Genomic DNA, 15779 nt, shown 5'->3' with positions numbered 1-15779 from the left:
TTTGGAATAATACACGATTTCCTTTAAAAAATGCCAATTTTGGCCAAGTTTTTTCTACTTTTTTAATTTAATAAACATAATTAATGCATTTCTAGTTCAAATGCGTATTTTGGAGTGTTGATAGGACAATTAAATAGCTTTAAAATAAACAAAAAATACATAAAAATGTTAAAAACTTTTGAAAATACATAAACAAATGCGTGATATGTATGATTTTGATAAAAAAAGTTTGCCCATAACTTAAAAAATAAAAAAGTTAGACCCAATCTTTAAAGGCTATTTCTTTATCATTTTTGGTATACTTTTATATGACGTCGGCTGGTCACTTCACCCCGGAACACATTATATACATTAATATTTTTTTTCGTACAAGGGCCTCATTTAAAACTTTGGCCCCTGGGCCTCAAAATGTCTTAATCCGGGCTTGTATACAATACAGCGGTTACTTATTTGATAGCTTTTTTTTAATATTAGGTATTATTATTTTTATGACAACCCATGGTTTTTATAATTTCATATGATGAGTAGCAGATATTTTATAAAAACTTTGATTTATCTAATATATCCTGATTGATATAAGAATCCACGTGCAGTGTACAAAATTATAATATGATAGTAATAACTGCAGTAATAAAATTATTTTTTAGAGTAATAAATAATATAATATTAAGTTAAATTAAGTTCAAAACAGTGGCGTAGCGTGGGTTTTAAGAAAGTGTAAGCAGAAATACTAATGTTTTCGAAATTTATTAGTAATTTTGCAGTCAACTGTCAACTACAAAATTTTGTACCCAGCCGCCGATTATCGTCTTATCGGTGATACAAATAATAATAAACCGGTTGGTACTGTGGTGTATGCAAAATCATAAGTGCTTACAAATTGTATATAAATACGAGCCCCCTCTACGACATTGTACGTTAGCCGTGTCTATTAGCTCACGTAAGCAGTTTCAGAACATGTTACACGACGGCACAGCGCGTCAACACCAAGTGTTAATAAAATAAAAATAGATTTTCCAGTTTCCCACCATCATACGCAACGGCCGACAACGATGACCAAAATATGGCTGTGTTCATTAAAATTGTTATGTTATATTCTAAACATATTATTATTTATTATTTTTATTATTATAGAAACTTAAAAAAAATAGTCAAAGATTTAATTTGAGTTGTAATTTGTTATTACAATAACATTAATATTAACTTATTTTTCCTTTTTTCAAGTGTAAGCAGTGCTTACAGTGCTTACATGCACGCTATACGCCCCTGGTTCAAAAACAATTCGGGATGGCGCATAAATGCACAATGTCAAAGTCGGAAATTATACTGCATTCGTATGTATAAAGCCGAGTGGTCACTGGCATCAATATTCAATGAGCAACAAGTGATAAAATATTTGATATTATCATCTGAAAATAGTCAATACCTACGTACTAAATAGTGTGCTCTCGCGGACCGCTTTATATAGGTATTATGGATTGACCCCCACCGGATATCTGTATACATGCGTGACACGATTTCTTATTTTACGCTGTAAAAAAGCAGTTATAACTATATTGCTTCAGCGTTCAGCCCATGGCTTAAAGGGAAACGTTCACACGAATCTACTAAAGATGAATACAATTATTTAGAGCACTAAAAAGTTAATGGATTTTCGAAATATATTAGGTAACAAATTTGATTTATATTGGTGATAATCGAAATACATTTAGGTATAATAATATTAATTATAATGTTTAATATACTACAGCTATCACTACCTAAGCAAATTTATCATCAAGTGTCAATATGCGAAATCCCGCAAACAAGTTGAGAAACGACCTTTCTAAATGTAGTATCAAATAAATAATATAGGAGTGGTCGAAAATATTTAGGTACCAAAGTTAAATTTCTACTAGCAGCTATATCTTAAAAATATCAAGGTTGCTACTAGATTGCGCACAATCTAATTTTTAAAACCGGAACTCGTCTGGGCACAATTTATAAGGGTCAAGGAGAAATGAAAATATAAATGTATAACGTGTTCGCACACACCATGATAATAATACAATATTGTAGGATTAAGATTAAAAGTAGGGCTTGGATTTCGATACATTTGCATATTTTTTTATGGAATACTTGACACGATGCTTTCCAATGTTGCGGGCTATGAAATATGAATTATACGAATTTAAGCGGCAATAACGAATAGATAAGAATAAATAATTTGACCAGTAGTTTTTTACCTGACACAATGCATAAAAAGTAGATAATCTAAGTAATATATAAGATACTGTTGACCAAGTCATAAATATATGGTCGATTACCTGCTGAGACCAAAGCACCTTCATGCCACTCGTATCCATCCGACTTGTACACTATTATAATTTTTGCTAGAAATAAACTATCATTAATTGTTCACTGTTGAAAATTGTCTTCTACTACTTATTAACAAATTATCAATATCGCTGGCAGCCCACTACAACACCAAGATACAAAATATGCGTTTCAGGTATACACACTATACTAGCAACAACAACCTTTTTTTAATTTTTCGAGTTTTTTAATGTTTAAGTGTATATAATTATTATGTATATTATATTATTAGGGAATTATTTATTTTTTTGGGTAATTTTTTTCAACCCATTTATAAGTACTACCAAATATAAATCTTATATTATATATAAATTACCATAGTAATATTATGTATGAAAAATATTAATTGTACTAAAATAATATAACTTAGAAGGTAATCTTGATTTCTGAAAATATCCAGAATCAATTCCGGGGAATTTTTCTAGGAAATTGTTGAGAGTTTTAGGTCATAAATTAAATTTTCAAAAGGCATTTTCGATATTTTTGGTCGTTTAAATTCAAGCCCCTAGCCAAGACGTAATTTCTATAATTTTAATAGTATTATACTATTATACGACTATCGTCTTTCACCGAATCTTATCGCATAATAAATCCAGTTATACCTAAATCATTATAATATACCTATTACCTATAATATATTTTATAATACCTACACAAGGTGTTCAAAAACTCTGGAAGTTCTTTAATTATTACCGTTTTAATATTATTATACCCGAACGGTTTATACCTAGCAATAACAGATAAAACTTCTGCACATTTATTAGGTAAAATATTTAATCACCTCATTAATTATAACATACTATCGTTTATCAGTCTAATGAAAGTTTCTTAACCTTTTGAACACCCTGTATATAGTATACATTATGCATGATATATTTTACAAACATATTAAATATAATAAATTATTTATTTAAATACGTTTTTATATACTTCACCCATACTCATTAAATCTAATATTGACTACACTAATTTTCATTATGCAGCTAAAAACAGTGCTTGAAATCGATTTTAAATATTACTAAAAATCGTTAAAATTATCTAAGAAATCAAGTGATATCAAAATGAAATATTTTTTTTTAATAATATTTAAAATTTATACCAAAATCGTAATCGTTTTATAATTTTTACAATATACAAATAGATTTAAAATTTGAAAATCAAAAATAGCTGAAAGAAAGTTCGATGTTTTTTTGAAGTCCAGAAGCCTTTGTATGCAGCCGTGTTCGCACGAGCGGCTGTGTAACAGGCCTAAGAAAACGAAATATTTTTTTATTATTATCTACATTATATGAACAACATTATAGGCCTATATCAGCTATTTTTGATTTTCAAATTTTAAATCGATTTGTATATTATAAAAATTATAAAACGATTACAATTTTGGTATAAATTTTAAATATTATAAATATTATATAAATTAAAAAAAGTATTTCATTTTGATATCACTTTGATTTCTTAGATAATTTTTAACGATTTTTAGTAATATTTAAAATCAATTTCAAGCACTGTAATATTCTAAGTCCAAATTATTATCGTTCGGAAATATTCCAAGTCCAAAGTATTAAATTATTAACCTGACTGTTCTGATCACGCTCCCCTGTCTATCCGTCTGTCACTGATACCGTATCAGTGTTCTCGCGTCTTCTTTGTCCACAATCTCCTCGGAAATGCCTACGGCCCACGTCCATCCCGTGTTGCGGTTTTTTCCCTATTATCTATTGTGTCGTATAATATAGGAGGTGGATCAAAGGTACCGACTCAGGTGTTGTTGTTGTTGTTGCATACAATCGCCCTAGCTTCTATTATATTCTATGAATTGTAAGCAGGAATAAAAAAGTGGTTTTAAATGTTGGCCATATACTATTAATAATACTGGAACGGACAGTATCCGTTTCTTTCAAATAATACAAGTATAAAGAACATAATAACATAGGTAATCAAGGTGAGAATATACGAGCTATTATTATTAATATAATAATATAGGTGGTAAGGAATGATACCAGGGGGAGTGAAAGACTGTCACAATAATCTATATATATGGGTTGCTAGCCGGAGGGATTAATCGAGCATAATAATATAATAAAATACATTCAAAACCACAAGCCATGTATTAACGACAGGATATGGGATCTTATTCTTCACAAAGTAGATATAGTACAAAAAAACCATAAAACAGGATGAGAATGCAACAGATAACAGTCGGTTCGTGGAAACATCATTTATGATTAGGTTCACACGCAGTGCACGGGACACCGATAAACGCAACGACGCATTATGGATAAGTCAATGGACCGGGGGGTAGGTAGGAGAGCCTGGGCCCTTATAAAAGCAGACCGGAGACGGCCTGTATTTAGACGTGTTTTCTCCACTGCACTTCGAGCACCTTCACGACACTTTTTGTAATAATTTCATTATTTGGACTTGGTCAATTTTACTGAAGAACATTTTAATAAACCACATAGTAATATTTCACCTGTCTACAAATTTATTTATCTATTACCTCATCATCAACTTCATCGTCAACAAATCGGTCTTGCTTCCTGCAAAATCATAATATACTCGTAGTCAACTGGCTATCAGAATATTATACTGATCACTACAAGCTACGAGCATATTACAATATATCATAGTAAACATGAGAATATTATATTTATATTGTTCTAATTATACATTTATACATATGTGGCTGTCTCGATTTTTGGAATAGGTAATCATGGTCTATTGGTATTGTAATATTCTGGTAGTCCAGGTGACTACTTGAATATTAATAATGCAGGTAGCTAGATCGTTTTGCTGATGATGATGAGGAAGTTGATGAATAATTGTAGACAGATGTGATTTTATTATGTGGTTTATTAAATTGTACTTCAATAATTTGTTTAAGTCCAAATTACAAATTTGTCAAACAAAGTGTCGTGAAGGTGATCGTAGTGCAGTGGAGTGAACACGTTTGAATACAGGCCGTTTCTGGTCTGCTTTTATAAGGGCCCAGGCTCTCCTACCTTACCCCCGGTCCATCGAATTATCCATATTGCGTCAATTCATTATCTGCATTCTATGGTCTATGTGTGAACAGAATCATAATGACGATTCCACGAAACACCAACTAATCGCTAGTTATCACATCCTGTTTTCTAGTTTAAGTATATGTATATTATATATATATCTATTTATGGTAATGGCAATCCCATATCGCGTCAATAGATTCGTGATTTGTGTCTTATAAAATATAAAATATTACACTCGAATAATTATTAATACCCGGCTGGCCTCATAGGCACAAATTGAGGGGGTCTTGAGGGGCTAAGCCCCCCCAAACTTAGCCGTAACCCCCCCAAAAAACATAGGACATACAATTTTAAAATGCTATATTGCAATGGTCTGGTTGCCTTTAATATATTTAGCCCTCCCCAAGTCAAAAGTTGAAGTTGCGCCTATGGCTGGCCTTCCTCTTTACCACGATCGTCTATTTGTAATTCTCAACTGCCAAATTGCTAATGAGGTCGTTTGCCTATTTGCCTATTCACCTATTTGATAGTTCTATTGTTTAATATACTTTTAATTTAACTATTGATATTCATTAATCGTCTATCCGTCTATTCACTATCCGTTACAGTATTCATAAATATGTCATTTTCGAGGTTCGCGAATCGATGCAAGTTGTTATTATTAGATACCTGCTGATAATCGTAGGTGGTATATTATATTGCTCTTTATTTCGTATAATATAGGAAAAAAACTCCGTCGATTTACTAAACTATTCATTAATAATAATATTATATCTGATAAAAACGAAGAGTGCTGGTTAGTTTAAAGTATTTCGATTTTAATGGAAGTATAATTATATGACAGATACAATAACGTTTTTATTTGAGTTTAGACATTGATAAAATATTTAATCAATGCTTTAGGTAAATATCAGTATCATAATATGATAGGCGTATATCATTAAAATGTTACCCACAATAATCCCGTGGTAGGTTTAATATTTCTAAGTGATTACAGCCTATATAATATATGTATTATATAAAATACGATTTTAGAATAATATGCGGTGCTGTATAGATGGCTATATACAATCTAAGTACTAACTTTACTATAGTTTGATAATACATAATATAATTGTATATAAGACCCAAGACATGTGTTAAGGTCGACACACTGCAGCGGTGGCGGTAAAATTCTTTTATCTTGGATGTGCTGACTCGGTGGTGGTGAATAATTGTGGTGCGGACTCGTTTTGCCGCCACCGGTGTAGTGTGTGGGGAAATCTTTACGCATTCCTGGAAACGACCGTAAAACAACATCCCAGGGTTATAGTCCCAAAATATATTCAATTTTTGGGGGGTCGCGAGAAGTTTTTTAAATTATACAGATTGTAAGAAATTTATGTTTTTTTAAATTAGTTGTCTGTAAAATTTCAGTTAGTCGTTACGCTGTATCATCGTTGGCTTGTAATTTTAGTTAATGTGTCGTGCACGTGTATGAGTGTGTTGTACTGCGTGCGTTCGTATTGGTGCGATCGATTGTTTAGTGTAATTGTGAACGCTATTTTTGAGACAAATTATTTACAAAAATTATATGATGGATAAATGTTTGGTAAATAAGCGAAAAATTGAAACTGATGAAAACGAACCTTCAACTTCGGTTTTAAAACGAAAAAAAAAGACAAGAAAGTATGATTCAGAGTTCATAAAAATTGGTTTTTCTTGGAAAGAAGATAATGATTAACAACGACCACAGTGTGTAATTTGTTCTGAGGATACATCATTAAAACTTAAATTTAGCCGCAATAATTTGATTGAGTTTTGGCTGTCAGCTCAACAGAAATGTCAAACTCTTTCAACTGAAGCTTTAAAGGTATTACTACCTTTCTCATCTTCATACTTGTGCGAAGTTGGATTTTCGGCAATGGTGGGCATCAAAAACAAACACAGAAACAAGCTCCAATTATCGCACTCCTTGCGTTTGAAAACAACTAAAATTGACGTCGATGTTGGTGCTGTTATCAACAATAGCAGGAAACAAGCACATTCATCACATTCACTTAATTATTAATTAAGTATTATATTATTATTATAAGTATATTACTATAATTATTAGTATTATTATAAAGTTGTAAATAAGTAATAAAATAGAAAAAATTTGTTTTTTGAAATTACTTTTTTGATTCTGTAAATGTAAAACCATGGGGGTCGCGATAGATTTTTGGAAGAAAATTTGGGTCGCGGTCCTAAAAAGATTGAGAACCACTGTATTAAAGCTTTTTTATCCAACAAATCAAATTTGATTTACATTCATAGAAAAAAAACTAAAAAAATTGGAAACTGAAAATGTCCTTAGATAGTTCAAAACAAATCAAAATATTTTGATAATTGTATCGTGTATAGAAAATGCTAATAAAGCAACCAGTGAAAATTGCATTGATTTATCGGTTGAATAGTATATTATAAATTGATATGAACTATGCACCACATTATTTTATTACGCATTATCATTAGTTTAAAATATAAAAATGTGTGTAATTTTAATATTATAAGTACCTACTACGTTGTGCTTAACGAAACATGATAATAATTTAGTTATACGTATATTTTAGTTGAATTCACACATTAGCTTTCCGGTCTTATTGGATATGTATTTTTCCAATTATTACTTATTCGTAAACCTTTCTGTTCGTTGCTCGTCTGTTTATTTTATATTTTATGTATCCGATGTATGTGTTTATTTGTAATATGGTGTAAAGGAATTTATGTATTAATATATAATAATATGTTATATATTGCTACACGCAGCTGTGTCCTCGTATATTCTATATAAGGTAATATTTCAGCGAAATAATTAAAACATATCTGGCTATCCTATCAAAACGAGCGGGCATAACATAAAATCATCATACGAGCGGCAGTTTCACTCACAGAATAACAACTTTATGATGGTCGTATACGGGCGACATGCTACATGCTTCGATTCTATCATGAGAATCAGCATCGTATATAAGAGGGCTCCTACGGCATAGGCAGATGTACCCTTAGATATATACAACTAGGTAGCCGTCTCCTTCTTGTCATCGAAGTCGGCCGCAAAGCAGGCAATGTTAGGTACATTTCCCCAGCCCCCCAATTTTGGATTTTGAATTTTTTTTTTCACCATTCGTTTGTAGCCGGTTTGTATTGGTTTATAATCTATTTTTTTTCATTTGTAGAGATTTAGTTTTTTTTTAAAGTCAAAATGTTGGTTCGGGGGCTGGGGAAATTCCCAAGTATGGAATTTTTATTTAATTTAGATTTTTTATTCAACCAGGTTTTTATTCTATTTAGATTTTTCAATAAAAAATGGTTTTTTATTCAAATTAATTTTTTTTTATTCATATAAGACTTTTTAATCCGATATAGGATTTTTTTTCAACAAGGATTTTTTATTTAATTTAGATATATCAATAAATAATCGTCTTTTATTCGAATTATTTTTTTATTCCTATTAGACTTTTTTATCCAATATTTTTCGGATAATTTATCCGATTTAGGATTGTTTTTTATTCAAATCAATTTTTTTATTCAAATTAACTTTTTTTCATTCATATAAGACTTTTTTTTTTAATCTAATTTGGCATTTTTTATTCGATTCAGTTTTTTTATTCAACCAGGCTTTTATTCTATTCAGATTTTTCAATAAAAAATGGTTTTTTATTCAAATTAATTTTTTATTATTCATATAAGACTTTTATTAATCCGATTTAGGATTTTTTTTCAACAAAGATTTTTTATTTAATTTAGATATATCAATAAATAATGGTCTTATTCAAATTATTTTTTTTTATTCCAATTAGACTTTTTTATCCAATTTTGATTATTTTATCTGATTTTTTTTTTTTACATACATGTTTTTTTATTCAAATTAGTTTTTTTATTAAAATTAGACTTTTTTTCTAATTTGGAACTTTTTATCCGATTTAGATTTGATTTAAAATAAAAACTAAATCGGTTAAAAAAGTCTTATATAAATGAAAAAAAATAATTTAAATAAAAAACCATTATTTATTGAAAAATCTAAATTAAATAAAAAATCATTTTTGAAAAAAAATCTTAAATCGGATAAAAAAAAGTCATATTAATAAAAAAAAAATGAACTTGAATAAAAAACCATTTTTTATTGAAAAATGTAAATGGAATAAAACCTGATTGATTAATAAATCTAAATCGGATAAAAAGTTCCAAATTAGAAAAAAAAGTCTTATATGAATAAAAAAAAATTAATTTGAATAAAAAACCATTTTTTATTGAAAAATCTAAATAGAATAAAAGCCTGGTTGAATAAAAAATGTATCGATTTATTAATCAATCAGGATTTTATTCTATTTACATTTTTCAATAAAAAATGGTTTTTTATTCAAGTTCATTTTTTTTTATTAATATGACTTTTTTATCCGATTTAAGACTTTTTCAAAAAGAATTTTTTATTTAATTTAGATTTTTCAATAAATAATGGTTTTTTATTTAAATTGATTTTTTTCATTTATATAAGACTTTTTTATCCGATTTAGTTTTTATTTTAAATCAAATCTAAATCGGATAAAAAGTTCCAAATTAGAAAAAAAGTCTAATTTTAATAAAAAAAACTGATTTGAATAAAAAAACATGTAAGTAAAAAAAAAAATCAGATAAAATAATCAAAATTGGATAAAAAAGTCTAATTGGAATAAAAAAAATAATTTGAATAAAAGACCATTATTTATTGATATATCTAAATTAAATAAAAAATCTTTGTTGAAAAAAATCCTAAATCGGATTAATAAAAGTCTTATATGAATAATAAAAAATTAATTTGAATAAAAACCATTTTTTATTGAAAAATCTAAATAGAATAAAAGCCTGGTTGAATAAAAAAACTGAATCGAATAAAAAATGCCAAATTAGATTAAAAAAAAAAGTCTTATATGAATGAAAAAAAGTTAATTTGAATAAAAAAATTGATTTGAATAAAAAACAATCCTAAATCGGATAAAATAATCTAAATTGGATAAAAAAAGTCTAATAGGAATAAAAAAAAAATTCGAATAAAACACGATTATTTATTGATATATCTAAATTAAATAAAAAATCCTTGTTGAAAAAAAATCATATATCGGATTAAAAAAAGTCTTATATGAATAAAAAAAATTAATTTGAATTAAAAACCATTTTTTATTGAAAAATCTAAATAGAATAAAAACCTGGTTGAATAAAAAATCTAAATTAAATAAAAATTCCAAACTTGGGAATTTCCCAGCCCCCCGAACCAACATTTTGACTTTAAAGAAAAACTAAATCTCTACAAACGAAAAAAATTAGATTACAAACTAATACAAACCGGCTACAAACGAAAGGTGAAAAAAAAAATTCAAAATTCAAAATTTGGGCATTTACCCAGCCCCCCCACCAAAATTTTGATTTTAAAAAAAAACTAAATCTTTACAAACGAAAAAAATTAGATTACAAACCAATACAAATCGGCTACAAACGAATGGTGAAAAAAAAAATTCAAAATTGTGGGGGGGGCTGGGGAAATGTACCTGGCAATGTTTACTAAATAATATTATCACAGTATGTATGTATAGATAAATATAATAAAATATGTATATAAATAAATATAAATATTGCCTGCTTTGTAAATGGATAACATTGAATTGAGTCCCGCAAATACTTTTGGGTTATCGGTGTTGAGTCTGACCAATATTTTTAGGTTGTTTGAGTTGAGTCCCTTAAGCCTATTAGCGTTACCCAGAAGACACCATGTGGAGGTTGGCTGAGTAGTCTCCCAAAAAATGTGTGTTATTGTATTTTTTTAATCATAATAATAATAAGTATAAAGAGTTAATTAGTTAAAAAATATTAAAAATAATAATTATTATGCATTATTGTATATGTACACTCTTTGTGTACTAATGTTGAACCACGATTATTATTAGTATCTTAAAATTTAACAGAAAGTTTTAATGGTATTTATAAATATATAAGTATATAATTATATTATACCTATATTATTCCCTAAATATTTAAATAAAAATATCCAACATGTTAAACATTAATGATTAATACATATGTTTTATTTAATATTTATTATATATTATTATCTATACGGACTCAATTCAAACACATTAAGATAATACCCTGGACTCAATTCAAACACATACAAGTAGCATGGACTCAATTCAATATCACCGTAATAAATGGCAGCTGATTTCAACATTGGTCACCACTGTAGTATAAAGACGGCTATCTAGTTGTTGTATATATCTATGGATGTACCTGGACCAGCAAGACTCAGGCCACCAGCTATTGTACTGCACTATTACGACGATATCATACTTAATTCTGTTATAATAAACTACATTTCAATTACTGTTCTAAAATTGACTACCACTTTATTTCAAAACATCATCTTTCTGGATCCCTGAACGAGCAGCACGTAACAGTGGTACGAAACCCTATGCCTCCTTGATGATAATTATCCACACAGTTGTTTCCACTATTGTTATTATTATTAGATATTACGTCGGACACAGCTGGGTACTACACAGGGTACGACACGTATAAAAACCGTTTGAAAAATATTTACGAACCAAAACATTTTAAAAATAATTTCACTAAAGATGCGGCACTGCTAATCAATAGGTTTATTGTTACACTTATATATGTCCCAATATGACGTATACTTGCGGTGTGTACCTATCGTTCCACTGTATTATCATATTGATATCCATCAGCTGCAGCAGACGCACGCTGTCTCAATTGCTTTTACAAGGTTCAGTGTCATCACTCGATTATAATATTTAAGGTCATTATTCTAATATTATATAGTTGTTTACCATGCATGTTTTTCTATCTCCTGTACATTTCGTAGAGAATCTCAAATACTCTTCCTTGTTTGTGAAATCACTGCAGCTTTTCCCGTTTACCATTGTATTGCACTCGTAACAAAACATGAGGTTTTCTTTTTCTAAAGCCGCGTTTGTCTGGTAGATTTTTCCTGACCAGTCCACTATGAAAAAAGCGAAAATAAAAATTTAAAAATTTAAAATAATAATTATAAGTATACCTGTACTTATATGTATATTTATATACGTTTTTATATTGATATAATATTATTAGATTATAGGTATATACCTACCCAAGCCAGAAAACGGGGCCTCGCTACGGCTATTATTTAAGGGGCTACAATTGGGCAATTTCCAAACTCGTATTAGCCTCCCGGGATCTATGCGTTAGTAGTAAACGATTATTAGTGTGAGGGAAATGCAATAGGGTACCACTCACGTACGTAAAATATTTGAATTCAGCAGAAAAATGTACGAAGATCGTACGAAACACTTTCCGTGTTTAGTTTTAATTATATGATTTGAAAAAAATTATATTTTCTAGTTTTCATTTACAGCTAGTTTACAATAATATTAATTTTTTTCAAAGAGTTTCGTACGATCTATAGACAATTTTCCGTAGAGTTGAAATAAAAATCGGACAACGTAAACTAACTTTAGTTTTGTCAAAACTTATGGTATTTTGAACTAAAATTGACGGCAGTATTGTGAGGCCCCTTAAGGGAAATAAATATTATTAAGGGGTGGTTTACCTATACATTTACTTATCAAATACTGAAGTACAACACTAATTATGTATATCTACTCAATGCCTATTGCCAAAAGTTAAAGTCCTTAGATAATATTATATGTATAATGTATATACAACAAAGTATATTCTACACACAATATTTACGCAAAATATCACATTATCACGCGTATTCAAGCTGGTATCAACGGTATATCATACATAATTATATTATTATAATATATAAGTACTCACCGCAGTGCGCCAATACAATGAAATTGTAAATGGTTATCAACAATTTCCAAGCCATATCACACGACGGCGTTGTTTCCACTAGTCTACAAACGTAAAGTTATCAACCACTCAACTGTATAATAATAAAGACACAAGTCCGAGTTGTTTTCTCGGGGAAACGTCCCGTACTCTCGTCCGTGAGAACTTTTATTCGTTTATATCGTCTGGGAGAACGACGGGCGATATTGTTTAACGGTTTGACGGCATCGGAAACAATATTGTTGTCCACACGCACACGCCGTTTGGTTCCGTCAGATAGCGAGAAAATCGATATCCATCCCGTGGCCTTTCGCCGCCGGAGATCGCATGCGTTTCCACAGCCTTGCGCAGTAGAGCGCTGGACGCCGCCAAAATAACGCCAACTGCGTTTTCGGATTTAATGACAGCAAATGCCGACGTGTGGCCTCCCCGTGAATTTTGTTCTAGGGCCCACCTAAATTACGACGAAAAAGATTTTGTAAGAGATGTATATTATAGAGTATGTTACGACTCACCGTTAGTTACTGATCAGTTTTGCACGAAGCCTCTCTTTACGTTTCTGCGGCCGACCAAAGTTTAAATACATTAGGCATGCCGCTGCATAAACGCCATGCTAATGATGATGAAATACAACATTGTTGTGACAACCCAATACTACTGTCACAGGCTATGAACCCTACGAATTAATTGTAACATATGACTGTCGACAGGTACATATTTGGGGGGAGGGGGCTAGGGGCAAGTGTAACCTGTTGCCCGGGATGGACATTTTTTTAGTCCACTTAGGGGCAGAAAATTTATATTGACATATTATAATTGTGTGTTTAATACACTGTATTAATTGTATCAAAAAATAAATTTATTTATTTTATATATTTATATATATTTGTATTATATAAATATATAAGTTTCCTTAGGATATGTAGTTATCCTAAACGGACACTAAAAATGCTTAGATTTTCTTCAACAGTATCTTTTCTGATAGGAAAGGTCAATCTAGTTGGTTTTTTACAAAATCGATTTTGGTCTTCGCTGTAACTCTTAAAGTTAAAACAAATAACCGTAGATACATGAACTTTTCACTGAATATTTATGTTGGCATTTTCTTTATACGATAACATTTTCAAAATATTTTTATTTGTTTTGAACTGTTTAGAGACATTTTCAGTTTCCCATTTTTTGATTAATATTAATAATATATTAATATGAACAAAATAAAAATTAATTTAATAATTGATTGTACTTTTGTAGAAGACGTCACACGCGTTAGCAAAATACGATGTCTTATTATAAATAACTTATGTTTATTGAATATTGGAACCATGACTATTTTGGGAAAAATAAAAGGAACTATCATCAGCAGGGCTCGTAAGTTTATGCACTGAAAATTGGCAAAACACCTATGCATTAAAATATACACTAAAAAGTTCGTAAATATACATTGCTGTCCTAACGTTTTTAAATTATGCACTCAAAATATGCATTATGTAAAAAAATCATGAGCAAATTTTAAAATAATAAGAATATTAATATATCCATTAATTTTAAAAGTATTTTATTCCTTTTAATTTTTTATACATTTAAGTATTTAACAATCAAAATTAATAAAATAAAAAATAAAAATAATACTTGCGTAGTTCAAAATTTGAACTTCAAATAGCTTTGTTATCTTTATCAATCTTAATTAGTTAGTTATTTGTTGTCTAATTTGTGTACCTTCACCCTTATCCAACATCTACAGTCAAACATTTGGAATGAAATATTAGGTATTTAATTTTGAGATATTTTAGTATAATATTGGACGAACGCTTGCGACTCATTGGCGAGTGCAAGAAAACTATACTGTACCAATATACAAAATTATACATGCGGGTTGGTGAGAAGCATTGCACGCGTGTACATGTCGTTCAGGTTTCGTTTCGACGACGGAATTTGATCGGCGTAGGATGGTAGTGGTAGCGATAACATTGTTTCCGTGAAACTATGTAAAACACATAAAATCTAAATAGGTACCTATTAAAATATGACCTAGAAAAAAGTTGAGTAAATAATTAGGAAATATTTTAGTTATATTCTTAGCCAAGAAGTTCAAATTTTTGAAATTTTTTTGAAATATTTAAGCATAGATTTTCAATAAACATTTTTACGGAAACTATAAAAATATTAAGTCAACATTTTTATGCAATCATATTATAGTACAATATTTTGTTATAATGAGAAGAAAATATTTATAAAATATTGTTAATCAAATATTCATTATTCAAACACTTTAAAATACTCACAAAATATTATCATTTCCCAAATGCTGTGTGGGATGTCATCCATTTTGAAATTATAACCTTTAATGTACCTATGTACTGATAAAATCACTTCTAATACATTCCGGTGTTAAGTATAAAATATCATACTTGACTTAATATTCATAAAAGCATTAATGAAAACAGTTTGATACATCACTAATTTATTTATTATCTCTATGATATGTGCATCATACATACATGATTCCAATCATTTTAATTGATTTAAATAATTACTGAATAATGTGATCATGTTATTAATATTATGATG

At 29.2% G+C, this 15779-nt stretch overlaps 1 protein-coding gene and 1 long non-coding RNA gene across 3 annotated transcripts in view; one reads left to right on the top strand and one right to left on the bottom strand.

Annotated features, from left to right (window-relative positions):
- The window catches only part of LOC100569227, an 18733-nt gene extending 4843 nt beyond the window's left edge, over positions 1–13890 (bottom strand). The window contains exons 1-3 of one of the 2 annotated variants that reach the window (XM_016805143.2): positions 13727–13890; positions 13194–13665; positions 12203–12375 (exon numbers count right to left, since the gene is read on the bottom strand). In XM_016805143.2, the coding sequence (XP_016660632.1) occupies positions 12203–12375; positions 13194–13248 (228 nt within the window). In that variant the 5' untranslated portion in view covers positions 13249–13665; positions 13727–13890. Of the gene's footprint in view, positions 1–12202; positions 12376–13193 lie in introns of both variants that reach the window. The other variant, XM_003245105.4, reaches the window with a different exon arrangement.
- LOC107883976 lies at positions 7879–11746 on the top strand. Its single transcript, XR_001679618.2, has 2 exons — positions 7879–8176; positions 11497–11746. It is a non-coding gene; the product is annotated as an uncharacterized LOC107883976 (long non-coding RNA).
- Positions 13891–15779: the final 1889 nt, after the last annotated feature.

This window comes from Acyrthosiphon pisum, chromosome A2 (assembly GCF_005508785.2).
Source record: "Acyrthosiphon pisum isolate AL4f chromosome A2, pea_aphid_22Mar2018_4r6ur, whole genome shotgun sequence".
Classification (NCBI taxonomy): Eukaryota; Metazoa; Arthropoda; class Insecta; order Hemiptera; family Aphididae; genus Acyrthosiphon; species Acyrthosiphon pisum.
Note: the sequence above shows the minus strand (reverse complement) of the source record. Positions and strands in the feature narration are given on the sequence as shown.